Source organism: Anabrus simplex, chromosome 11 (genome assembly GCF_040414725.1).
Source record: "Anabrus simplex isolate iqAnaSimp1 chromosome 11, ASM4041472v1, whole genome shotgun sequence".
NCBI classification, from domain to species: Eukaryota; Metazoa; Arthropoda; class Insecta; order Orthoptera; family Tettigoniidae; genus Anabrus; species Anabrus simplex.
Window position 1 is genome coordinate 5,801,496 of NC_090275.1, and position 26,484 is coordinate 5,827,979.

At 36.9% G+C, this 26,484-nt stretch overlaps 1 protein-coding gene across 3 annotated transcripts in view; it reads right to left on the reverse strand.

Annotated features, from left to right (window-relative positions):
• The window catches only part of LOC136883185 (G patch domain-containing protein 2), a 171,372-nt gene that overhangs the window by 108,941 nt on the left and 35,947 nt on the right, over positions 1–26,484 (reverse strand). For 2 of the 3 annotated variants that reach the window (XM_067155368.2, XM_067155369.2), the window contains exons 5-7: positions 25,811–25,945; positions 10,072–10,233; positions 4,779–4,855 (exon numbers count right to left, since the gene is read on the reverse strand). In XM_067155368.2, the coding sequence (XP_067011469.2) occupies positions 4,779–4,855; positions 10,072–10,233; positions 25,811–25,945 (374 nt within the window). The remainder of the gene's footprint in view (positions 1–4,778; positions 4,856–10,071; positions 10,234–25,810; positions 25,946–26,484) is intronic. The other variant, XM_067155370.2, reaches the window with a different exon arrangement.

Here is a 26,484-nt window from a genome sequence, read left to right on the forward strand (position 1 = left end):
TTTTAATTTTGGACAAATAATGATCTGACTCTATGTCCACTCCACGGAGGACCCTCACATTGTAAATTTCCTTATGATAGTTCTTATCCATAGCTACATGATCAATTTGGAACACCCCTAATTTAACATTAGGGCACTTCCAAGTCATCAGTTTATGTGGTCGTCGTTTGAATCGTGTGGTTTCCAAAAGTAGCCCATGATCAATACAAAGATCGATCAATCTCTGACCATTCCTGTTAGTTAGATGATGAGCTGGCCACTTACCTGCAACATTACGAAACTTTTTCTCACGGCCTATTTTAGCATTGAAATCGCCAAGCATGATTTTAATATGGTTATCGGAAATGGATGATAATAGTTGGTCTAGTTCTTCCCAAAATTTGTCTGTGTCTTCCCTGTTGGTCCTGTTTTTTTCATTCGTTGGAGCATGGACGTTTATCAATGTGTACGTTTTATTCTCTACTTTGATTGTCATCAATGCCGTTCGGGGGGAGGTGGAAGAAAAATCTTCAATTGAATCTAAGATACTAGTATGAACCAAAAAGCCGACTCCAAACTGAGGAACACTCTTTAGTACTATTTCACCTGGGTGACCCTTGTATAGGCGATATGATAATAATAATAATAATAATAATAATAATAATAATAATAATAATAATAATAATAATAATAATAATAATAATAATAATATTTGCTTTACGTCCCACTAACTACTATTACGGTCTTCGGAGACGCCGAGGTGCAGGAATTTAGTCCTGCAGGAGTTCTTTTACATGCCAGTAAATCTACCGACACGAGGCTGTCGTAATTGAGCACCTTCAAATACCACCGGACTGAGCCAGGATCGAACCTGCCAAGTTGGGGTTAGAAGGCCAGCGCCTTAACCGTCTGAGCCACTCAGCCCGGCTATACTGGACTCAAAACAAGAACGTAGACTTACGCAAGACGTATAAATTCATTTCAACCAAAGTGTTTTATAGGCATTATTATAAAGGATTTTAACATGTACTGTGTATTTTAATATGTGATTTTAACAAGCACTAAGTATTTTAAAGTGTTTAACATACTTATAATTTAGCATTAAGTTTAAGTTAAGTTCCACGAACGAATTTTAGGCCTAAAAGATAACTCCACACCTAAGTACCGGAATGTATTATATTAACCATTTTACTTTCAAATATGCCCAATTTGGATGCTTGGACATAATGCTCCCCATGGCTTCTCCATTTATAAAGACACATTAACTATTATTTGACATATGTAAAAGTATCAATGTACAGCTGATGATGACTGTTTAGGGTCGAAACCAATCCTGTAGTTAATAATAAAATTGTATTGATAAGGTGGAACCTTTTCTGATCTCTATATTAGTGAACCATCAATACGGAAATGAAACTTGTAAATCAAGCTATAGCCATCTGATGCAAATGTTTCCATATTAGTACCAAATTTCGTCTGTTTGTTATCTCTTGAATATATTTATACTTGCTGTTACGAATTAATTGCTTAACTTGATTTCGAAGTATACGGTAATTTTCGAAATCACTAGTGCTTTCAGTTCGCCTAAATTGCCTATACCATGCATCACAATTTGCCATGACCGACTTAATTTAATTTGTTAGCCAAGGAGACGAAGGGTGGGAACCTTGAATTTGCTTCTTCAGAGCGTGTTTGTCATACAGTCCTAATATTAAAGAGTTCAGTCTGTCAACCTTATCATCAATGTCATTCCACGGCAGTTGATATGCTTCATTTTGTATTATCTCAGTATTAAAATGCTTGAAGTCCCTTCGCATTATGTACCTGGTTTTGTACTTTGGTACCTTGAGAGAGTAACATAAGTATATGAGATCGTGGGTCGAAATACCTGGCACAGCAAGCTGTCCATGTTTTACCACTTTCTGCGAATTGTTTGTTATAATAAGGTCAATCAGTGTGTGAGACGTGTGGTTTATTTTGTGAACGTGGTTAGTTGCGTCTAGTGTCAGTATGTTGTAATCCATACCATGGAGTAAGTTTTGTAAGTTTGTTGATTTGTTACTTGTAACTAGGAGATTAGTATTGAAGTCACCAAGAATGATTATGTTTTCGTACAGCGGAGTTAACTTCGATAATGGCACTTCTAGGTCAGATGTGTCGTATGTCCGGCGCCTTGTATACCACTCCGATCAGTAGTTTTTTATTATTAACCAAGAGTTCACCAAACATGAATTCAGGTCGAAATGGAATCTTGGGATCTGAGGTCATAATTATTTTACTTTTTAAGTCGCTACGGCAATATGTAGCGCAACCGCCCCCTACACGATTTAAACAATCTATAGGTTAAGAACATTTTCCCGTATTGAAGTGAGATTCACAATTAGAATTAAAGAAGGTTCAACCTATTCAATACAAAATGTGTTGCACAAGGTGTTGTGTATTTCGTCAAAGTGACAAAGATGCGATTGTGCATTGATGTGACAACACTGAAAATATTGTTGGTGGGGAGCTAACCTTTCCTTAAGAATGTCTCCTGCCACAGCTGGTGAAGGGGAAGGTAAGGGTGAAGGCGATCGACAATGAAGAGGGATAGCGTCAATGACATCACGGACATGCTGTTTGGTATAAATAATTGACTCATTTTCGTTAGCCATTGTCAACAGAAAAAATTCAAACTACTCACCCTAGTTGTTTCATAAGCACCTCCAGAAATATTTACACAATCACTCTCGCATACACTATCACTTTCACATACACAAACATTATAAGCTATTATATCACTCATTGTTATTTTCCCAGTCAATCTCGTCGCTCACATAAGGCTTATTAATTGTGCCATGCTGCTAACAAACATTTTCTGTCCATTGTCTTTCAAAACAACAATGCGGCCGTCCTGTGTCCACACCGGTCAGAGCCCGAAGTGATCACGTGCCCTGTTTAAAATAGTTTTTCTGATATCTGTCAGGAATTCTGTCAGTAGAAGGCCAGTTCCTTTTAACAGCCGCTTAGCCCTCCAAACTGTCCCGGTTATGATAACGCACGAACTTTGCGATTATAGGGTGCTTGGAGATGTTGATTCCCATAGGGAACCTCCACGGTATGCACTAGCCTTGCGTCTTGGGTGGTGTGCTAAGTCCCAACTGACGAGCCTAACTTAGCACACGAGGGCGAAACACAGGCAACCAAGAATGAGTTAGCTGGGAAATTTATAATGTCCAATAACGGACCATTATATTGGTATTATAGGGTGCTTACCCATAGCAACAACCTGAGCTATGGTTCGTTTTAGCACCCCTAATCGATGGCAACGATCTATATCAGACATAGTTATATCTACATTTAACTTGCCCTTCATCGTGCCGATAATTTTATCATAAACATTCTCTGCCGGCTCCACTGGAATACCACGCAGCACTAAGCAGTTCCGCCGGCTGTACTGTTCAGCTTCATCAAGCAGTTCAGCCTGTTGTTCGAGGCGCTGTTCAGTATATTCCAGTTTTTTTGTTATGTCTTTCAGCTCATTAGACACCCTTTCTTGGAACTGGGAGAACTCAGCCTTTAGCTGCTGCAGCTCATCCGCGCGGCAGGTGCAGCTTGCAACATGTTCCAAGCGGCCTTGGAAGTCCTTCATAACATCTTCAATAGACGCTACACGACGAATAGCTTCTTTAGCGGACATACTGTGAGATGCTTCAGGTCAATGACAGATTAGTTACACTGAGAATGTCACAAATGGCACTTGTTGGCTGTTAATCTTGCTAATTGACAAGATTTACTGGAGAGGCGTTTCACACAACAGCAGCAGTTGGCGCCATCTTTTGGCTAAGATATACCTTTGGGAGTGGCAAACCCATCATAATAACAACCTAAATTGAAAATAGTAAATTTAAATCCACCTCAGAAAAGCCTATGGTGTTCTCCGGAAATGACGTGCATTTCTCACGCTGGGGAAACTGAGAAGTTGGCGACCAGTAGAGAGCATCATGAAGGTGGCAATAATCAACCTCACGACAATGAGCGGAAAATCAGAAGAGGTTATTGATTTCATGCAGGAAGGGAATATAATGTAGATGGGATTGAGTGGGGTTCAGTGAAGAGAAAAAGGAAAGAAGAAATAGAAGAATGGATACAAACTCTACCGGAGTGGAGGAAACAAGGCAAAAAATGCAATGGGAATAATAATCAACAAGATCTTTGATGAGGACATGGATGAGGTCGGCTACGTAAGTTATAGAAAAATAAAGAAACAGTTAAGCCCGGAGAATGGAGTGCAGGATTTTATCGAGGGTATGCACACCAGACTGGATGGAAAGAAGATGATTTGGACAAATTCCTGGAGACAATGGAGAGAGAAATAAAGGATGTGGAAGTGACCAGCATGCAAGACTTCAATTCAACGGTGGGATGCGACAGAAGAGGAATGGAAGAAGTAATCAGACCTTTTAGATATGGAAAGAGGAATGAAGAGGTAGAGAAGTTGGTGGAGTTTTCTGAGAGAAATGGGTTTTGTGTGGGCAATATAGGGTTAAGGAAGAAGAATAGCAGAAATATTACAAGATATGGATGGGGAAACAGAAGGACAATAGTAACCGACTAATTCTTGGTGGAAAGAGCAAATCGTAGACAGTTGTTCAGATGTTACAGCTTTGCAAGAAGTAGCCTTTAACAGACACTACGGAGTAGTGGTACCCCCCCCCCCCCCCCTCTCTCCTGGTTCTCTTAAACAACAGTAAAATTTGTTACAATTAAAATCCTATAAAAATCGAAATAAATATTGGCCCCAGTAAGTACGGACTTACCTTCACGACCTTCGTCATTAGTGTAGATCCCTGTGTCACTCTCTGAACTGCTAAGACTACTGCTACTCATCATCTCACTGGAAGAAAACAACAGTTAAATAAAATGTCAATAATTGTAAAAGTATTTGGCTCACTCAGTAAAATTAGGTCTCTAGTTTTAAAGTAGGCAGCTGAAACGTTTCAGTTTCTTGTAGTTTAGGTGATATGAGAATGAACATCTACAAATTCAAACTGACAAGCAAGATGATGTGAATTCTGTAATTTTGGTAGAAAAGAAGTAACACGAGCATTTGTGCAAGTACAATGTTGGAAGCCCTTTACATCAACTTTTTAAATACCAAATTAGAATTTGTGATGATGATGAATAATAATAATAATAATAATAATTGGCCACATTCAGTCACTTGCGATGTTCCATATTCACTTTCTTTTTGAAGATTGTACTATTTGGTTCTTGTGATTGCCCAGTACTTCTTCATTCATTTAAATCATAATTTACTCAATTCATCTGAAATCACAATAGCCCTTCTGTGTCATTTCTGCTGAAAATTTGAGAATCTTATAAATGGTATTTATGTTATTTTTGTTCTCTATCTCAAGTCCTACTGCTTTGAGATCTTGCTGAATTTTGTGGATCAAATGTCTTCCTGTCTTCTTTCAAACATTTTTCTTCACTAGTTGTCATAAGATCCAGTTTCTTGGCATTCGCAAGATGTGAATGAAATACGAGATTTTCTTCTTCATTGTGCTGGTGATTGGGTCAATCTTTCGATAGACAGTTTTGTTAGGAAGGATTCCTTCGACATGGTACTTTTTATTTATGCAAGTTCTGATGATTCTTCTTTCATTTTTAATTCGGAACAGAGTTTTACAAGCATATGTGACTTCCGGGAGAGTTACAGTTTTACAGGGTTTCACAAGCATATGTGACTTTCGGGAGAATTACAGTTTTACAGTATATTGTTGGATCTTAGTGTCTACCGACAGACATTTCTTATTATATGTTGACCAGGTTGGGCCTTTTCTATTTTGTTAGTTCTATTTATGCAGGTTTTTTTGTCAGCTAAGTTATGTGTGATATGAAATGGCCTACGGCTTTTAGTGCCAGGAGATCCCAGGACGGGTTCGGCTCGCCAGGAGCAGGTCGTTTTTTAATTTTTTTAATTTGACGCCGCTAGGTGACCTGCGCGTCGTGATGAGGATGAAATGATGATGAAAACAACACATACACCCAGCCCCTGTGCCAGAAAAATTAACCAATGGTGGTTAAAATTCCCGACTCTGCCGGGAATTGAACCTGGGACCCCTGTGACCAAAGGCCAGCAGACTAACCATTTAGCCATGGAGCCGGACAGTTATGTGTGATGATTTCTCCTAGATATTTAAATTGTAGATCTACATTAATATTTTGATCATTTATGAAGAATTTATTTATGCTCAGGGGTTTCATGGGCATGATTTAAGTTTTCTCAAAGGATATTTGTAATCCTATTTTAGGGGCAACTTTCGGAGGCTGGTGATCTGGGAAGTAACTTCTTCAAGTCAAGGGCTAAGAGAGCCAAAATCGCCTGAAAATCTCAGGCAGTTTGTTCTTATTGATGGGTTTGCTCCAATTTTGACTGTAGGTGGCTTTTCCTTTTGCCAAAGTTTCATTATGTAATTGAGAGCTATATTTAAAAGCAGTGGAGATAATCTGTCACCTTGTCTGTGGCCAGTTTTTATTGTAAAAGCTTTTGACACTTCTCCGCTGAACTTTACCTTGGTTTTATGTCTCACTAGCTTCTTTTATGTGATGGTAAATCTACTACACGAGGATGACTTATCTGAACATCTACAAATACCAATGGACAAAGCGGACATTGAATCTGCCAACTTGAGCTCCATAGTCTCAGCTACTCAACATGGCTTACAAATTAGAACACAAGACCCGTATGTAATCAAGTCATGCTTCAGTAGGCCAATGATTAACAGGCACTAGGTCAAACATTACCTAAAGCTTAAAACAGTAGGAACTACAAAGAATTGCAAGAAAGAAGCTCTAAACTGTGGCTAAAGCCCATGATAACAGGCACTACGTGGAAATTTATCTTAAGCTTGAAATGGTAGGAACTACAAAGAATTGCAAGAAAGAGGCTGTAAACTGTGGCTAAAGGCAAGATTCATAGGTGCAGAGCAAGGAAAAGGCAGTATGACCACATCATGCAAGATGTGGTTGAACGAGGGCTGGAGTGGCAGCAATTCCAGCAGGAAGAAACCTATTTAGACAGATGCAAGTAGAGGGTTCAGGCAATTGGAAATGGTCTACGCTGATGATTATGACAAAATAAATTGGATAGTGACTGAGTCTGGACAGTACAAGAGCTGGTTGAAGGTCAGCATATGTACTGGACATTAGGTATTTATACATTTACAAAATAAACAAGTAAAAAAGAGGCACTAAAAATCTTTAAAATAAGCACTATAATGGGCGCTGGACTTAAAAAAAGTGAACTACACTTAAATGTACATTTTAATTTAAATCCTCTCAAAATTAACGGGCTGTTACTTGCTTATCTCTAACGTGTTGTAAAGAACCAATCAACCATCACTGATCTGGATTTAAGGCTGTTGCCTAGTAACAGGTAAGTTTACAAATGAGAATTATATATGAAAAATATCATAACCCAAAATATGCATATATTTTAAGTTAGAATGTGTAAATTTCCAGCAAAGTTCTTGAGGCATTACAAAATAACTATCCACTAAATATTAAGGAAATAAACCCAACAACCTGAACACTGCCACACTACATGCAAAAATACCAGCTTTCAATGTGTAAAGAAAACAAACTGAAGGGACGAAGAGAAAAAGCTGACATTACTGCTACTTTAGGTGCTGCAAGAAAATATATTTCAACTCCTAACTGCTACAATTCTGGTTATTTAAAATACAGGTAAACCCTGTTATACGCGGATTCGTTAACCGCGATTTCTCATATACGCGATTTTAAGTCTAGAGCTGCTATTTGTTAACAGTACGTCTAAGCTGTAATGCCTTAAGGCGGTTACAGACATGCATGCCAAACTCTGTAACGTACACTACGTCGCGCGCCAAGGTTAAACAAGGGAAGCATATCTCTACACGCACCTTCTCTCGTGTTTGTCGAGATGTTCAATCGTCAGTTCCGGTCAGTAGAGCTGTGAAGTTGCACTCGAGAGGTTTCATATTTAAAACACCGGGTGAAAGGAAAGAAAGTGTGCCTATCGAAGGAAAGAAGCGTGTACCAAAATCGTATTCGTTACAAACAAAGTTAGAAGTTTTGGATCGATATGAGAAAGGTGACAGTATTGTTGACATTCAGCGTGCTTTGGGACTTATTGAATCCATTGTGAGAACTATTCGTGAAAATGCGGAATCAATTAAGAAACTGCTCAATCTTCTACTAACTTAAGTGACCAGATTTCACTCGGAAGCGAGGGAAAGAAAGGATTGGATTGAGCATCACAACCAATAACACATGCCTCTCTCTGGAGCTGCCATTCAAGCTAAGGCCAAGAGCTTGTAAGCAGAATTTAGTTTATTAATGTGTGTTTCAGTGTTACATTTTAAAATGTATAAAGTTTGCATTAAAATGCGTTTCAGAAACATGATAATGGTTATTTTTTGTAAAAATACTAAGAATCTCGGCTATTTCAAACCTAATGTGTGAGTAAACGGGAACCTAACCCCATATTTTACATATAAATGGCTCTCGATTTACACGAATTCAGTATGAGCGGCAATTCAGCGGAACGTAACTATAGCGTATAACGAGGTCTACTTGTACGTTCTGTTCCTTCTAGCAGTAAATAGGGAAAGACATACGCTCTGAGCCCTTCCTTCAAGAGGGCTTACAGGTCAAGACACTAAATGTGCCTCTGAACAGTAATTGTACAACGTGACTTTCGAGAACAGGGCAGTCTTGTTTTTCCAGAGATGGTGTGAACAGTAATTTTGAAAATTAAGAAGCACACTTTGGCTGTTTTCATTGCAATGCAACGTTAATTATGTAAAAATAGGCAAATATGCATCTACAGGCTTATTACATTAAAATAGACATATACCGGGTGAGTTGGTCATGCAGTTAGGGGCGCACAGCTGCGAGCTTGCATCCTGGAGATAGTAGGTTCGAACCCCACTGTCTGCAGCCCTGAAGATGGTTATCCATTTTTATACTAGGCAAATGCTGGAGCTGTACCTTAATTAAGGCCACGGCCGCTTCCTTCTCGCTCCTAGCCCTTTCCTATCCCATCATCGCAGTAAGACCTATCGTGTCGGTGCAATGTTTAAAACAAAAAACATACATAGGCAAAATTGTCTTTGCTGTATGCAAACCTATGACCCCAAATTGAATCATATTAAACTGTTTGTATTATATTTATAAAAACAAAGCATAGGTATTTTGTGTAATACCTGATCTCTAGCCATAAGGTACACAAGTAAGAAGACGACAGTATTATGTTACAAATTTGGAACTTTCACGGTCATTTCTTACAGATTGAAATAAATTCTTCTCTGGATAAGAAAGGAACATTTCCAAAATATGGAGACTTCTCTATATTTAAGCCTTTGCTTTATAAGACTCATTTCTTACAATTTATGACGATGCATGGAATACTTGACTATGGGGAATGTGGTAATGGTCTAGGATGGGGGTCGCCAGCATGTAACACATTACTCGGGAAGATGAAATACATTAATGTTATCTTCGAATGAGTGTAGAGGAGAAGTGTGTTCATCGCTAATGCTAGAATCCCATCATTCTACCCCCTGAGGAAACTTACTTTTATAACCCACAGCTCTCTGCTGTACACTCATTTTATGAAGCACTGCAATGCTCCCAAAATTTAACACAGTTAGATATAATAGCCAACTTCACTTTGCTAATTGATTCCAACAAATCAATTCTAACCTCAAATGCACAGCCATGTGGGGCAATGGCTGACACAAAACAAAACCCTCCCACAATGATGGCTCACTCCCTTCGGGAGACTTTCTGCCAAACGCCACTGACGTGTTATACAATGCTTTTTGTCACTAGCCAGTACAAGCACAAACCAATCAAGAAAAGCTTCACAATTCATTCCTTTCAACAGTCTGTAGCCCCAAACGACGCTCCCATCAGCACTTTCCTCAACCAACAACAAAGAAGCCTCCATCTCTACTCTGGCACCCCCCGCATCCTAGAATGCTACTGGAATGTGCGGGTTACAATGGGGATTTGATAATGCAAGACAACATAGTACACTTACAGATAGCAAAACGTCTTACTCACCAATGACCTCCCTCCATCCGAGTCTCCTCGGGGTTTCCAAGACTCATCTTATGGATGGCCAAGATGCGAGATGTTTTGGAGCGAGTAGTTGCTTGGGGCTCGCAATCTACACTACGTTCTCTCATGCTGCGCTTGCGTTTTCCGCACAGGAAACTGTTTAACCTACACAGAACAACAAGACAGAAGATGGAATGGCTGGTACTCACAACCTGTTCTTGGAAGAATATATATATTCCTGTGAAATTATTTTTAAAAATCCACAAAATCTGTTTAACCCTTGGAGTACCCAACATCGTTGTTCTGTTCTTGTCTGTATATCATTGTTTGAACAGTGTGCCTTACTTTGTGCCTTTTATTATGACTATTATTGTGCTCCTCTGAAGTGCTATAAAGATAAGATTACGAAGACCTTCAAGAACACTGACAATGATCCAAGTACTTTATACATAATTGCAGAAGACTGCACTCATTGGAGCACAACTACTACAGCTGCTATTGCACAATTTGAGCAGGAAAATCGTAGACAGGAAGTACAAAACATCAGAGATATAAAAAATGTCAGGCTCAACCATGACCTCAATCCTCTATAACGTGCAATCAAAGTAATCATATGTTTCATGTCAGGGTAGGTCTCCTTAGCCATGAAAGGCATCTGCATCCCTGAATTCAAAACTTTTTTTTTTTTAACGTTGCAATGACACAGATAGGTTTTATGGCGACGATGGGATAGAAAAGGGCTAGGAGTGGGAAGGAAGCAGCTGTGGCGTTAATTAAGGTACAGCCCCAGCATTCGTCTGATGTGAAAATGGGAAACCACGGAAAACCATCTTCAGGGCTGCCGACCGATCGAACGCACTATCTCCTACATTTGAACGACTGCAGCTACCGAACTCGGTAAATTCAAATACTGGAAGAATCACAGGAGATGTATGTATACTCGGATACGAGTATCAGCTGACAACGAATAGAACGACAGTTAAATTTTACATGTTGTTTCTATAGAGAAAAGAATGTAGTTCCTAATTTTGTTATCAGAGAACAATTACGTTTACTCATTTTTATCCAACAAATGTAACATCATCTTTATTTTTGACTTCAAGCAGTACTGTAACATGGACATGATGTCTATATACACTCACGTCGAAACGATTAAACTCATCTCTGAAATTTTCTATGTGTTCTTGAAACTGTAACTGAGATTTATTGGATTTCTGAGTTATTACCTGCTGCAGCCATTTATCCATTCTAATGCATTACACACTCAGCCAGATGCAGGTATTTACGAGTGGTGGTGATGGTGATTATTGTTTTAAGAGGAAGTACAACTAGGCAACCATCCTCTATATAACACTAATCAGAGAGAAAAAATGGAAGATATCCGACACTTCGAAAAATGAAGGTACTGTCCAAAGAAAGACAAGGGCCATGAAGGGTGTGAAAACAAGACTCCTTAGGCCTCGGAAACCTAACACAATTCGGGTTGGAAAAGAGAAGTGTTAACCAAGGGAGGTCGGATAGGATAGATTCAAGTGAGGAGTATGGCACAAGTAAGTGCAAGCAATGCCGGGACTCAGCTCAGAGCCCCATGGTCACCAACCCACGGTCGCAAGTTCAGACCACCTGGAGCCCCTTTCTGTCACATCTTATGACAGGCAGGGGATACTGAATACTGTGGGTGCAATTCTACCGCCCCCACCCATAGGTGGAGGTATTTACGAGCCTCCTCCAGTTCGACCTGTCCATCCACAGTTGATGTTCTACATTTTGCTGCCAATTTACAACATGTATGGCAAGGTCTTTAAAAAATTTGCTTTTGTCAACCATCATGTGCCCTTCGTCTAGGCCTCTTAGCAACATTCCTTTGAAGGTATGCTTTTAGGATCTTATTTGGAGTTATCCTTCTCCAATGTCCATACCATTGTAATCTGCTTGATTCTAAGGTTTCCAACAGATTCTTCTTGTCTAATCAAAGTTGTTGCAGAATATTATCATTCCTATTTTCTCTCTCCTTGGAGATTAGAACGGTTGAACAACATTTAGTGGCATTTTGCAGGTCCAGTCAAAGTCCAGTCCATATGTTAGAACTGGTACAAGATATGATTTGTACAGCGTGATTTTCAAAATGTGTCATCCCAAAGAATTTGACTTATGAAGTGGCAGAATTTTGATGCAGCTTGTATACCATTGCCTATTTCTGGCTTTATGGTTTTGTCAGAAGAAACAAAACCCCCTAAGTATTTGAAGTTATTAATAATATCTACTTCTTCATTTTGCACTCGCAGGTGGACTCCTTCAGGATTCTGACTCATCACCAAACCAACCGTTTTAGTATGGCTGATGAACAGTCCCAATCTTCAAATTCTTCTACCAAAGATCTAGTTCAGCTTGTACTTCTGTTTTCTGTCTCACCCTATAGCATAACACTGTCAGCAAACGCAAGTGCATTTGTTGTCTGATCCTTCCTTTTCACAGCTTTTAGAATTTCATCCATTATAATAAAGAAGGGAAGTGGTGATAGACAATGTCTTTGTTGGACTTAGGCTACTTGTTTCAAAACAATGTGACCTGCCGCCTTGAATTCGCAAACAGTTCTTTGTTTCTCAATGTACCATACAATCCTGAATACCACCTACTTTTTTTTTTTTTTTTTACAGAAATATTGCTTTTTAAATTTGGGTGTGGGTCACATTTAAGCATATCATATTGTAGTCTCATAATACATTGTTCAATAGCGGTTTCATGTCACGCGACTTGTCAAAAGGTTGAAATTTTGCTCTGTCGCTCCCTTCTGCACTATCAGAACCACATGGTGTGGCAGTTGATTAATACTTTGTGGTCTGAGTGAAGAAGCATCAGTGGTAACAAGTGATAAATTCAAAAAGCATTTGCTGTCATTTATTGTGAGTGGGAAACTTAAAGTTGTCACTGAAGCTAAAATCGTGCCATTGGCAGAAAATATTATATTGATGAATCATGTATTCACAACTGGAGGAAGAAGAAGGAAATGTTAAGAAGTAACGGTGATCATAGAGCTTTCCGAGGGCAGAGTGCACAGTTTCCTGAAATTGAATAATGGCTTTATAAATATGTGACTGAAGGACGTGAACTTAAAAGAGATTACAACTAAGAGATCGCAAGGGAACCTAAAAGGGAGGGGTTTACTGCAAGCTGTGGGTGGATAAGGAACTAGCAATTCTGTGACACATTTGCAGAAATGAAAAGAAAAAAAAATGGGTAAGTAAACATGTAATTTTTTCCTTCCAAATTTTTTCGATAGAAATCTAGGTGTGCAGGCCTATATGCCTATGATGAGGAAATCGAAAGAACATATGAAGAGATAGAAGATTTAATACAATATGTAAAAGGTGACAAGAATCTAATTGTGATGGGAGACTGGAATGCAGTGGTAGGCCAAGGAAGAGAAGGTAATACAGTAGGAGAATTTGGATTGGAACAAAGGAATGAAAGAGGAAGTCGGCTGGTTGAATTCTGCACTGATCATAATTTAGTCCTTGCCAATACTTGGTTCAAACACCACAAATGACGGCTTTATACATAGACGAGACCTTGAGACACCGGAAGGTATCAAATAGATTTCATTACTATTAGGCAGAGATTCAGAAACCAGGTGTTGGACTGCAAAACTTTCCCAGGTGCATACATGGACTCTGACCACAACTTGTTGGTCATGAAATGCCATCTGAAGCTGAAGAAATTGAAGAAAGGTAAGAATGCCAAAAGATGGGATCTAGACAAGTTGAAAGAAAAGAACGTGAAGGATTGTTTCAAGGAACATGTTGCAAAAGAACTAAATGAAGTGAAGATAAGAGACATGCATTGGCAAAGGCTGAGTACATAGTGTCCTGCTGCTGAAGATAAACACACTGTTATCTAGCAAATGTAATAGAGGATTTACAGCTGGGAACATCTGTTATGTAATCAACACAGCTATAGAAAAGCCAGTGTCAGTGCTGACTGTGAAATATCGTTTACATTATGTTGGATTGTGTGAAAAAGCCTCTTAACACACAAACATAAATCTCAGAGACTCCAGTGGGCCAGACAACACAAGGATTGGACTAATGACCAGTAGGAATGTGTGCTCCGGACTGATCAGTCAAAATTTGAGAAGGTTGGATCAAATCGTCATCAGTTACGGACGTCCAGGAGGAAGAATGCTAAAAGGCTGCCAGACAACATGGGGGTGGTAGAATAATGGGATAGGGTTGTTCTGGTAACAATAAGGTGGGAGACTTGGTGAGAGTGGAAGGTATCTTTAGGAAGGAGCACCATTGCAATCTATGGAACAATGGAGAGCCATCTAGAACTCAACTTACTGGAATAGGGTTTTATCGTGCAGCAGGGCAATGTCCTGAAACACACGTCAAAGCTGTGGAAGAAATATGTAAGAAACAAAGAATCATCAGGCGTCTACGTGGCCCCCCTCAATCACCTAATTTATCACCCATCGAGACGTTGTGGAATGAACTCAACTGTAAAGCAAAACAATCTTCTGTCAACACTTGTGAAGATCTCTGGCAATGCCTTTTGCAAGCATAGAGAACCATTAACCACAGAGATGTTGGAAAAACTAAGCAGAAAAACGTTGCCTATTATTGCCGAGCAGTAATTGGAGCAAAAGAAAGACGCCAAAACGAGCACAGTGTTACAACAGTGTAGCTCTAAAAGACGTAGTTTTCCATTACAGTAGAAGTCCGCAATAGCGAGTACAGCCTATAGCAAGAACTCTGATATAACAACAGTTTTTTTTCTTTCTTTTTTTTTTTTTCTGTCCATTGAAAGTTCCTATATTAAACTTATGACATGACATGGAAATGCCCTAACGTAAAATTGGGAGAGTTTCAGATTGATCATGTTGCCATGGATAAAGATTATCATAAAGAAATTTATAATGTCAGAGTCCTCCGTGGGGTAGACATTGACTCGGATCATTATATCTCAAAAATAAAAATCAAGTTAACACCAAAAAGGAAACACAAACATAATCATCTCAAAGCAAGGAGAAATTATGATCCCAGTTACTTAATAAATAATAAAATATATTTAGAGAGATCCAAAACACCTTTAAATGACAAATTAGAGACAATGATCAACAAACTTAAAACCATAGTTGAAGAAATTGCCCCAATCAAAAGGAGAAAGAAACATGCGTGGTGGAACGAGGAATGTGACAAAGCAATTCAAGCAAGACACAAGGCATGGATAAATGATCAACAGAGGAAAACGGAAAAATCTCGAGAAGAACTAATTAATGCCAGAAGACAAACAGCTAAAGAAATTAGGACAATTAAAAGGAATTATCAAAAGGAAATGCTTAGCACTATAGAAGAAACATTCAATCAGCATAAAACAAGAGACTATTACAAAACATTCAAGCAATATCAATCTAAATTTACCCCTCCCACACTTATGTTAAGAAATAAAAATGGTAAAATGGCACACAATAATCAGGATAATGCTAACATTCTTGCAGAATACTTTAAAGAGTTACTTAATTGTGAGGATCCTGTGGAACATTTAGAATTTGATCCTAACCCAAAAAATAAAACTCCATTACAAAAGATTATACCACCAGTTTACAATGAAGTGAAAACGGCAATTAATGCACTTAAAAACTACAAAGCAGCAGGAGAGAATCAAATAGTAGCAGAAATATGGAAGAATGCTAATGATCAGACTATTCAAAACCTACATAAATACATCATTGATATTTGGAACACGGAGAAGCTTCCTGAGGAATGGAATACAGCGATAATCCACCCGCTGCACAAGAAAGGTGATCGCTCCGATCCAAATAATTATCGGGGGATATCCTTACTTGATATTACATACAAGATTTTATCCAAGATTATATACACAAGAATCCAAGAACAACTCGACCAAGAACTTGGAGAATATCAGGGAGGATTTCGACCAGGTAGAAGCTGTCCAGATCAAATCATTAGTTTAAAATGGATAATGAAGCACCAAAGAGTTCGAAGTAAGGGTCTGGTCATCACGTTTGTAGATTTTAAAAAAGCATACGACAGTATTCATCGTGACTCATTATTAAAAAGCCTTAAAGAATTTGGCTTACATCAAAAACTTGTTAACCTCATTAATATGACTTTTAAAAATACGAAGGCAAAAGTTAAATTTAGAGGTGAATTATCAGAATCATTCACTATAAGAACTGGACTTCGACAAGGAGACGGACTTTCACCATTGTTATTTAATTGTGCATTGGAGAAGGTTATGCGTGAATGGAACAAGAAATGCCAACCAACTATCAAGATCGGTAGAAATATTAAACTCAACTGCCTTGCTTTTGCGGACGATTTAGCATTACTTGCAAATACAATAGAAGAGGCTAAATTTCAAATTGAACAACTAGAAATTATAGCTAAAAAAATGGGATTACAAATTTCATTTGAAAAAACAGAAATGATGCCAACTTTTAAAGTTGATTTACCAGTTATTCAGCTGAACAGTAATAAAGAGATTAAAATTGTTCAGAAATTCAAATATCTTGGGGAAATAATAACATGGAACACAAATGAAAAAGAAGCAATAGAACACAGAACAACTAAATTTAAACAAGCACAAAGACTTACCTGGCCAACCTATAAAAAAAAATCTCTTTCGATAAACGCTAAGCTGAAACACTATAATTCCATAGTTAAACCAGAGGCAACCTATGCTAGTGAAACTTTATTCAAATTAAATTTAAAATCTACAACAGACAAATTACAGAAAACTGAGAGAAGAATTCTTAGAACAATTATTAATAAAAAACACCAAGTTGATGGACAGTGGAGATTGTTGCCTAACAACATTGTCTATCGTGAATGTGAATCAATAATATCTACAATGCGTAAAAGAAGAATTTCCTTTTTCTGTCACATATCAAGATTAGCAGACACCAGGATATTGAAACAACTATTCGATTACTTTTTGAAGAATAAAATCAATAATAATTGGTTCAAAGAAGTTCAGGACGATTTGGAAGAATTGGGTATAACTCGGCAACAAATCAAAGACAGAAAAGAGAAGAGGATTTTGAAGAACAAAAGCATAAGTCTCAAACTAAAAGCAGTTGAACGGAAACAATATACTATATCGGACACACAAAGGGCTTCCAGGTCGGAGAGGATGAAAAAGTTCTGGGAGAAGAAGAAGAATAAATTAACTCAAATGTATTGATTTCAGTGCTCCAATGTGGGCGTAAAATATGTAAATAATAATAAATAAATAAACTGTGTATTATCCTTCGGTCACAATGAGAACCCTATCACTGATGGATCCGTTATTACGAGCAAATAAGTGTGCATAATTTTTTTCCATTATCAATATTTATGCACTCCAGTGATTATATTGAATGTGATCGATCATTTTCGGTATAGATTTTTTGCTATGTGCACTAGCAAACACTCTCGTCGACATTCAAACTCGAAGGCAATATCGGAGTCAATTAGTAATATTCTTTGACGGTTGTTCTGTAAGCACAATTCGAAATGAAAGAGAGCTGGTTTTCATAATAAATGCATAAATGACATGACCGACAGCAGTAGTTAACTTGTTAGAAATAAAGACTGAAGTAAACGATGGCTTAATTTTCAAACTACAGTGAAACTCTGTTAAGAAGTTCCCGCATAAGAAGTTTTGCCACCTAAGAAGTGTGATATTCTTGGTCCCTTGATCAGTTGCATTAAGATATATGCATATTTTTCCCATTTAAAGTGTTCTGTTGTAAATATATTTCCCGGTTAAACAGTTCATATTTTAGAGCCTCTTGAGATAGAAAACGTCCGCTTAAAACAGCCCATCTTGATTTATGAATTTCATTTTCCGTATTGACATTTACCAATCTTCATAAAAGGAAAGAAAAATTCCACCTAATCAATACATTTATTTTCTTGTAAACTATTACAATCTAGGACCGGTTTCGACCCTTCATAGGTCATCCTCAGCTATATCAGAATCACATTTGCATTTCTATCTTATACCTCTGAAAGACCTTCATGATGTATTGTTTCATAATTTTTCAGTGAAAACTTATCTAAAAACTTACAAATTTCTAAGCGTTGTGTTAAAATTAAAAATTAAAATTACAAAACTTTGTCTATTATATACATGCCCTTGGGCTGACAGAATGCATCCTTGGGTTGATTAAGCACATATCTTAAGTATTGCTAATTCTGTTGAATCGAAACCCTTTTATACTTATGTACAATCGTGAATAGACTATCAGTAAAATTTGATAAATAAAGCTTGCGTGATGATTATAATAAAATATCATGTTACATCTTTATACCTTATTGCTGGAGTGATATTATTTTAGGCAAAATATAAATGCGTGTTGACCTCTATAAAATATTTTTACATAAACACACTAATGTACTTTAAAGTCTAATCATTGTACTTTAAAGTCTAAAATACTTATTGCTTGGATCTTGCGTTGTTATGTGGTAAAATATTATAACAATTTGTCTTGTATAACATCAGATATTGATAATGTTTGAATATGCCGTGTATGGTTGGCTTTTAAACCTAATGATTAAATGTCAGTTCCTTCTTGCATAAAATTACAAGTTTCATATTATGTTGATTATGTATTGTATAAAACACAAATGTCTATTAAATTGAATGCTTATCATTTATTACAGAAGTTTTAAAAATACTTGAATGTCTAGTAATATAGTCAGTGTGTTTAGTGACACTGAAACGTGTTGGCCTTGATTCTTGCGTTATATTTCCATAATTTGCCTTTTCTTATATATGTCGAATGTTGAACTTTATAGGTTCCATTTGTATAACTGTGAAATGGATCAATATAAGCTTGATACGTGTTAAATTATGGAATATATGTATGATTCAGTTCTGGCCTAACTTCTGGAGTTTTCTCCCATCAAATGCCGCAAGACTGTGGTGGTTCCTTTCCTTTTTTTTAAGGCTGGTAAAGTTGCTGGATGTTTGAAATGCAAGTTTCTTGGCCGTTTGACGAGTAATGTAAGGAAAGGAACCACCACAGTCTTACGGCATTTGATGGGAGAAAACTCCAGAAGTTAGGCCAGAACTGAATCATACATATATTCCATAATTTAACACGTATCAAGCTTATATTGATCCATTTCACAGTTATACAAATGGAACCTATAAAGTTCAACATTCGACATATATAAGAAAAGGCAAATTATGGAAATATAACGCAAGAATCAAGGCCAACACGTTTCAGTGTCACTAAACACACTGACTATATTACTAGACATTCAAGTGTTTTTAAAACTTCTGTAATAAATGATAAGCATTCAATTTAATAGACATTTGTGTTTTATACAATACATAATCAACATAATATGAAACTTGTAATTTTATGCAAGAAGGAACTGACATTTAATCATTAGGTTTAAAAGCCAACCATACACGGCATATTCAAACATTATCAATATCTGATGTTATACAAGACAAATTGTTATAATATTTTACCACATAACAACGCAAGATCCAAGCAATAAGTATTTTAGACTTTAAAGTACAATGATTAGACTTTAAAGTACATTAGTGTGTTTATGTAAAAATATTTTATAGAGGTCAACACGCATTTATATTTTGCCTAAAATAATATCACTCCAGCAATAAGGTATAAAGATGTAACATGATATTTTATTATAATCATCACGCAAGCTTTATTTATCAAATTTTACTGATAGTCTATTCACGATTGTACATAAGTATAAAAGGGTTTCGATTCAACAGAATAAGCAATACTTAAGATATGTGCTTAATCAACCCAAGGATGCATTCTGTCAGCCCAAGGGCATGTATATAATAGACAAAGTTTTGTAATTTTAATTTTTAATTTTAACACAACGCTTAGAAATTTGTAAGTTTTTAGATAAGTTTTCACTGAAAAATTATGAAACAATACATCATGAAGGTCTTTCAGAGGTATAAGATAGAAATGCAAATGTGATTCTGATATAGCTGAGGATGACCTATGAAGGGTCGAAACCGGTCCTAGATTGTAATAGTTTACAAGAAAATAAATGTATTGATTAGGTGGAATTTTTCTTTCCTTTTATGAAGATATAAAACAGCCCATGGTTAGAACCCTCCAGTCTCCGCACAAGTTGCACCCTGTGTTAGACCGTTTGCGCACTCGCGGTGTGTCTCAGGTGTCATGGAACTTGTGCGGGCTTGCCAAGGCCATACAACATCACGCTATGGCAACATGGACACCAGATGCTCACTCTCACCTTCTGGAATCGAATCGAACCCATCAGTCGAAATTTTCACTCCACCGTTCCATCTAGCGGTATAGAATCGAACAGGATCCTACGTAGGAAACATAAAGCACGCAATGGATGGTTTGATAAAACTTTAATACAGTAATCTGCGCGCCGCAACAGGTGAAGTCGTTAATCGAGGTGGCCTAAACATTAATTAAAAACCGTAAGTGTATTTGTCCACAACATTACTGTTAATCTACCACAAAATTGAATATTCTAACCTGTTCGATTTTTCATTTCCTTGCTTATTACCTTCCAGGCATTCTCTCTTACATTGTTGCAATAATACTTATGGGTCTTGTCGTTTTTGAACTAAACTGATAAGATTTTCCTGTCCATTATTACTGAGGTGAACAAAAACAACTTCCCGACTCTATGCAGGAAACAGCCGACTTGCCAGTAGCCAGCTGATACACATGCCGCCAAACAGCCATCCGAAAGATCCCGATCGTCTAAGAAGTTGAACGAATGTTGATAGCCAACTGGGTGTTGGTAGGAGGCACGCATAGGCACTGTAATACCATGTGTTGGCATAAAATTGAAAGTTATTGAGAGTATTTAAAGGTATGAAAAAGACGAGAGAACAAATATGAAAACCTCTTCCACTGGGGCTTATTAAATAAAAATAGTGTCTTAAAAGGTAAAACACCTGACAATATATATAAAAATGTTTGCAGTGGAGCCACATAAAATTATCAGCGCATTATTGCACATCACGCAATTTCTAAAACAAATGTCAGCTGAAGCCTTATATTTCGGACCGGTGGGTTAAACATTGTTTTCTGGTCACACTCTTCGACCATGAATTTGGAGGTTATACTCAGCCATGTGCGAGAGAAATGACTTCGACCATCATCTTGAATGTGACAACACTTCGATCGACTTGAGTCGAAACTTCAAGGTGTGAGTATCAAAATATGCGCCACAGGTGAAAGATGCAGATGCCTGTTCACTTCCTCCATTCTGTCTTCATTATTAAGTGATTTCACGACTTTTTCAGTATCTATAACGAGGCTACCACAAGACAAATATGCACCAGGCTAGTCAACTTCACACGATTGTGTTCCTAATCCTCACGTAGTTTATCACGCGACAAATATTCGCTACCCTTCACTGTGTCACTCAGCACAGAATAAATTTCTCACTTCAGATTGGAATGTGAAATACAAACACAAACAGGCTTACTGGGTTATTCAGCAATATCAATGAAAACCGAAAAGCAAAACTGAACTTTTCTGAGACTAATGGCTTACTTCCCAAAGCTATAATTTACTCTCCAAATTCCCGGAATTCCAAGGCCATTTCCCGTTTTTGCTTAACTTTTCCCGACCTGGCTCCTGTGTCGAGGGCTCTAATGTGTGTTGGAAATCATGTTTCCTTTCACAAGGGATGACAAAGAACAATTTCAGTGTTGGGAAAAATGTGATCGTACTGGGTGGTAACAATGAAAATTTGTAACGAGATAACGAGATAAGTGATAGATTTAATACGACGTCAATCGGGACTTCGAATTTATGACGGGCAAAGCAAGAAATCGTCTTCATGAGAAATGCACCCCGAGGTTTCACAGTATTTTCTCGCATCTGGTTAAATTTTGGAAAGACTATTCCCGAGTAATTTATAGCGAAAAGGTTATCATTACTCTACTGGTGCTTGAAATATGTTTTCATGTTACATATGAGGTTAAGTTAGGTTAGGTGACGCTGTTTGAATAAGAAAACTCAAATGTTTGCCACAGGAGAAACTGGAGTGATACTACTTGAATTTTAAACATACGAGTTCACATCTCAGAATTAGATAAATAACTTATGAGTAAGCCTCAGTATGGAATTCTGCATGGAATGTTTTCTAGCACTTCAAGACATACTATGATTTTTATCCAACTTTCCAAGACGTCTTAATCTATACCGCCTCCAATTTGACTACATATTCTCATCCTTATTTTAAATTTTAGCCACAAACATGAGCAAATACTGTATCTTTTAACCATCTTGTTCTTGTCCTGTGATGCCTTATTTTTGATATTATGTTTTCCAAATGTAATATGTATTGTTCAAGCTTTTTATCAAAAAGATCCATTTCAGTGTCAGACATAGATTATTTTTTAAAAAACAATGTGTGACAAATTACTTTTAGACGAATGTTTCAATTTTTCAAAGTGATTTTAGCATAAGTTCTGTTTTATTCAATATTTTTGTACAGTAAACATTTTGCATCCACAGTATTAACACTTGTAAATATTCTTCAATACATTTTATGTAAATTATTATGACTCCTTAGACCATGTGTGTTTTAAGATTGATTGAGGCTGATGATGCACAATAAACAGTGGGCGAAACATGTACCCTGCAAATTTCTGGTAATTTCCATGTATATTTAACCACACAATAGTGGAATAAATTGTATTGAATAGGTGGTATTAAAATTACCCCTTTTATTAACTTTGTGATTGACTCAACGCTCCGGAAAGTATAATCATGTGAACTTTTGACATGCAGCTTGATACTGCGATTTTAGCCAAGGACATTCTAATAATTTTTATGTTTGGACAGACACCTACATTGATATCCAATTTTATAACTTGTAAGAGCAATCATCAGGATCCTGATTTTTCACCATACAGGTTTGAGTTTGAGGCTGATGATGCCCTTAACATGGGTGAAACATGTCCCTTAACATTTTATAATAATATTTAAAGATCTCTTTGTATTGAATAGGTGGATATTAAAAAAATAATAACACTTGTAACATACTTTGTATCAGTAAATATATATCGAGCTGACAGGCAGAGGAAATGCAGTAATCACATTCCTATTTAAATGGGACCGGTTTCGACCTTAGTCCAGGCCATCATCAGCCGTAAAAAGATGTACAATGTTTATAAGGCCCATGTAAGAGAAGGCTTTTTGTTTAGCTTGGTTAGCTTGTGCATTTAAAGATAAAAACTTCATTGTTCCGTATTGAAATTATTGATGTTAAAAATTAAATAATTGAAAAGGAGGTTCAACCTATTCAATACTTAAAAGAAGGAAATGCAGTAATCACATTCCTATTTAAATGGGACCAGTTTCGACCTTAGTCCAGGCCATCATCAGCCGTAAAAAGATGTACAATGTTTATAAGGCCCATGTAAGAGAAGGCTTTTTGTTTAGCTTGGTCGAAACCGGTCCCATTTAAATAGGAATGTGATTACTGCATTTCCTTCTTTTAAGTACTGAATAGGTTGAACCTCCTTTTCAATTATTTAATTTTTAACATCAATAATTTCAATACGGAACAATGAAGTTTTTATCTTTAAATGCACAAGCTAACCAAGCTAAACAAAAAGCCTTCTCTTACATGGGTCTTATAAACATTGTACATCTTTTTACGGCTGATGATGGCCTGGACTAAGGTCGAAACCGGTCCCATTTAAATAGGAATGTGATTACTGCATTTCCTTCTTTTAAATATTGAATAGGTTGAACCTCCTTTTCAATTATTTAATTTTTAACATCAATAATTTCAATACGGAACAATGAAGTTTTTATCTTTAAATGCACAAGCTAACCAAGCTAAACAAAAAGCCTTCTCTTACATGGGCCTTATAAACATTGTACATCCTTTTACGGCTGATGATGGCCTGGACTAAGGTCGAAACCGGTCCCATTTAAATAGGAATGTGATTACTGCATTTCCTTCTTTTAAGTATTGAATAGGTTGAACCTCCTTTTCAATTATTTAATTTTTAACATCAATAATTTCAATACGGAACAATGAAGTTTTTATCTTTAAATACCGGCAGAGAGTCAGTCAGTCAGTGAAAGACAGTGCAGTAAGAGAATGTCGAGTGAGAGTTGGAGTGAGTTGATGTCTGTATTTGTCAGAATTGACTCGAGTGAGAGGGTAGTCAGTTTTGCCTTGTGATGGTAAAGTGAATAACCAGAGTATGGACTTGTTGGTATCTGTACTTTACATAATCGACTGTGTGTTGGTGAAGTGATTGATCAGTGTGAGGACATGCTGATATCTGTACTTGACAAAATCGACAGTAAATTGTTTCAGTGTGTTTTTCTTAACCCTCGAACCGGTAGTTGAAATAGCTCTAACCAGTGGGTGTGCACAACACATTTGAAGTACCTGATGTATGTCACTCTGACTGATGTATCATTCACAGAATATGCACATATAATACACTGAAACATTCAGCATGAACTGGACTATTTGAAAAGTGGTTTCCATTTATGCTCAATATAATATTTTTTTAATTTTCTGCCCCTTTAAATGCCCCCTCAAAAAAATAAAAAATATTTTTTACTTACACATCAAATATAAATGACTAATCAGTTTTTGTGAAACTTTTTAAAATATACATTTAGTAGAGAAATTAATTCTGATGACAGGCTTGCAAATTTTAAGTGAATAGTGTTAATACTTTAGGAATTATTCAACAAGTATGTTACTTGATAGAGTTCTAACCGATGGGTGTTCATAACCTACCTCAGGTGGCACAACACTTATTTGTTATGCTGCAGTAGGCCTTGTATTTAAAGACGCATTTAATTCTATTAGAATATCTTCATCATTTAAATTTGAAAATGTAGCCATCGTGTGTGCATAACACACAGTAAACAATCAATGCAAGTCACAACAAAATCAACACGTGTTTCAAAGCTGTACGAATTGCGACCTTCATTTGTTTCAAATATATCACACATAAATGGATGTATTGAACATTGAAACATTCCACATTCCAAGGAGAAAACATGCCTGATGAATGTTGCCATCTAACGTAAATATTCACAACTTCTTCCACCTGTATTTACTGGTAAAGTAGACCTGACGATCTATCGTCAGCTACCGGTTCAAGGGTTAATAGTGCAGTGTTGTGTATAATTGTGTGTTGTTAACAAACAGATGCAGTGGCAATAAAGTGGTTTTATGCAAGGAAGTGACTGTATTTCATGTGATATTTATTTACACCAAAATAAAATCACATTGAGAATGATAAAATTACATTCATTTATGTACTGATGCCGAGAGGAAAAGTGGATGAACTAACAGACTATATTTGCTGAACATGATTTCAAAATTCCAAGTTAATCTACCACCTCTTAAGAAACTACCATTTAACTCAACTTTAAGAAAGCTATGAGTGATCATGATTGGTAGAAGTCATTCCTTTCTGCGACAGTCTGCAGTAATAAAACTCTCAGAAAGACAAAATTTCTCAATTTACAACAGCATACAAAGTGAAATTATCAGTTAAAAAAATACAAGCATGTAAGACCCAATCCACAACTTCAATTCAAATTAAGGAAAAAGATTACATGTAGGTGAAAATTCGCATTTATTTGATTTGAAAGAAAACGCACTTAGCTTAAACAACCTAGGGTTAAAGCCAATATATTAAGGGTTTCACTCTACCTTGAAACAGAAGACTATCTAAAGTATTTTGTTCTTGAGCTCACCTGTTCTCGCAGTTAGAGTGTCTGATGATTCTCTTCTTCTTACTGCTAGCTAGAGGAATGGGCACTGCAGACTGGGAAGTTGACGGATTATCAGGTTCAACAGGATCCACAGCCATTCGTTTGAACTTCCGTTTCCTGGCGAGTAGAACTCACATTCAAAACTCTTCCAAGAGGAAGAAAACAGCTGTTAGCTACAATTAGAACTAATACATTCAAAGAGAAATGCATTCACTTTTCTGGCCAGAACTGATTACTAAAATCTAATTCCAATTCAGTCAATACTAAGTGCAGACATTCTAGAAGTCCTACAAGATTAGTGCCATTTACATTATATCACATGTGTAGGTACCTGAAAAATTAGCACCTATTTGTTTCAAAATTAGCATCTACTTTTCCAAAATTAGCATCTATTTACAAAGTTAAAATAATCGCATGGTATTATTAATTATAACGATTCCAAGTTTATGAAGTGCAATTATTGTCCTTGGTTCAAACACAATAAAAATTCATTGTTCAAACGTAAGCATTATTTTGGCATTTTTTTTTTTCAAATTGCATTGTCTGTCTGTAACCACTGTGTTGTAATGAGACTACATGCGCTCGCTATTTACACTGTTCATAGGGGTCCACAACAACTGAAGACAGTATTTAGCAAATATGCTGAACTCTGTCTG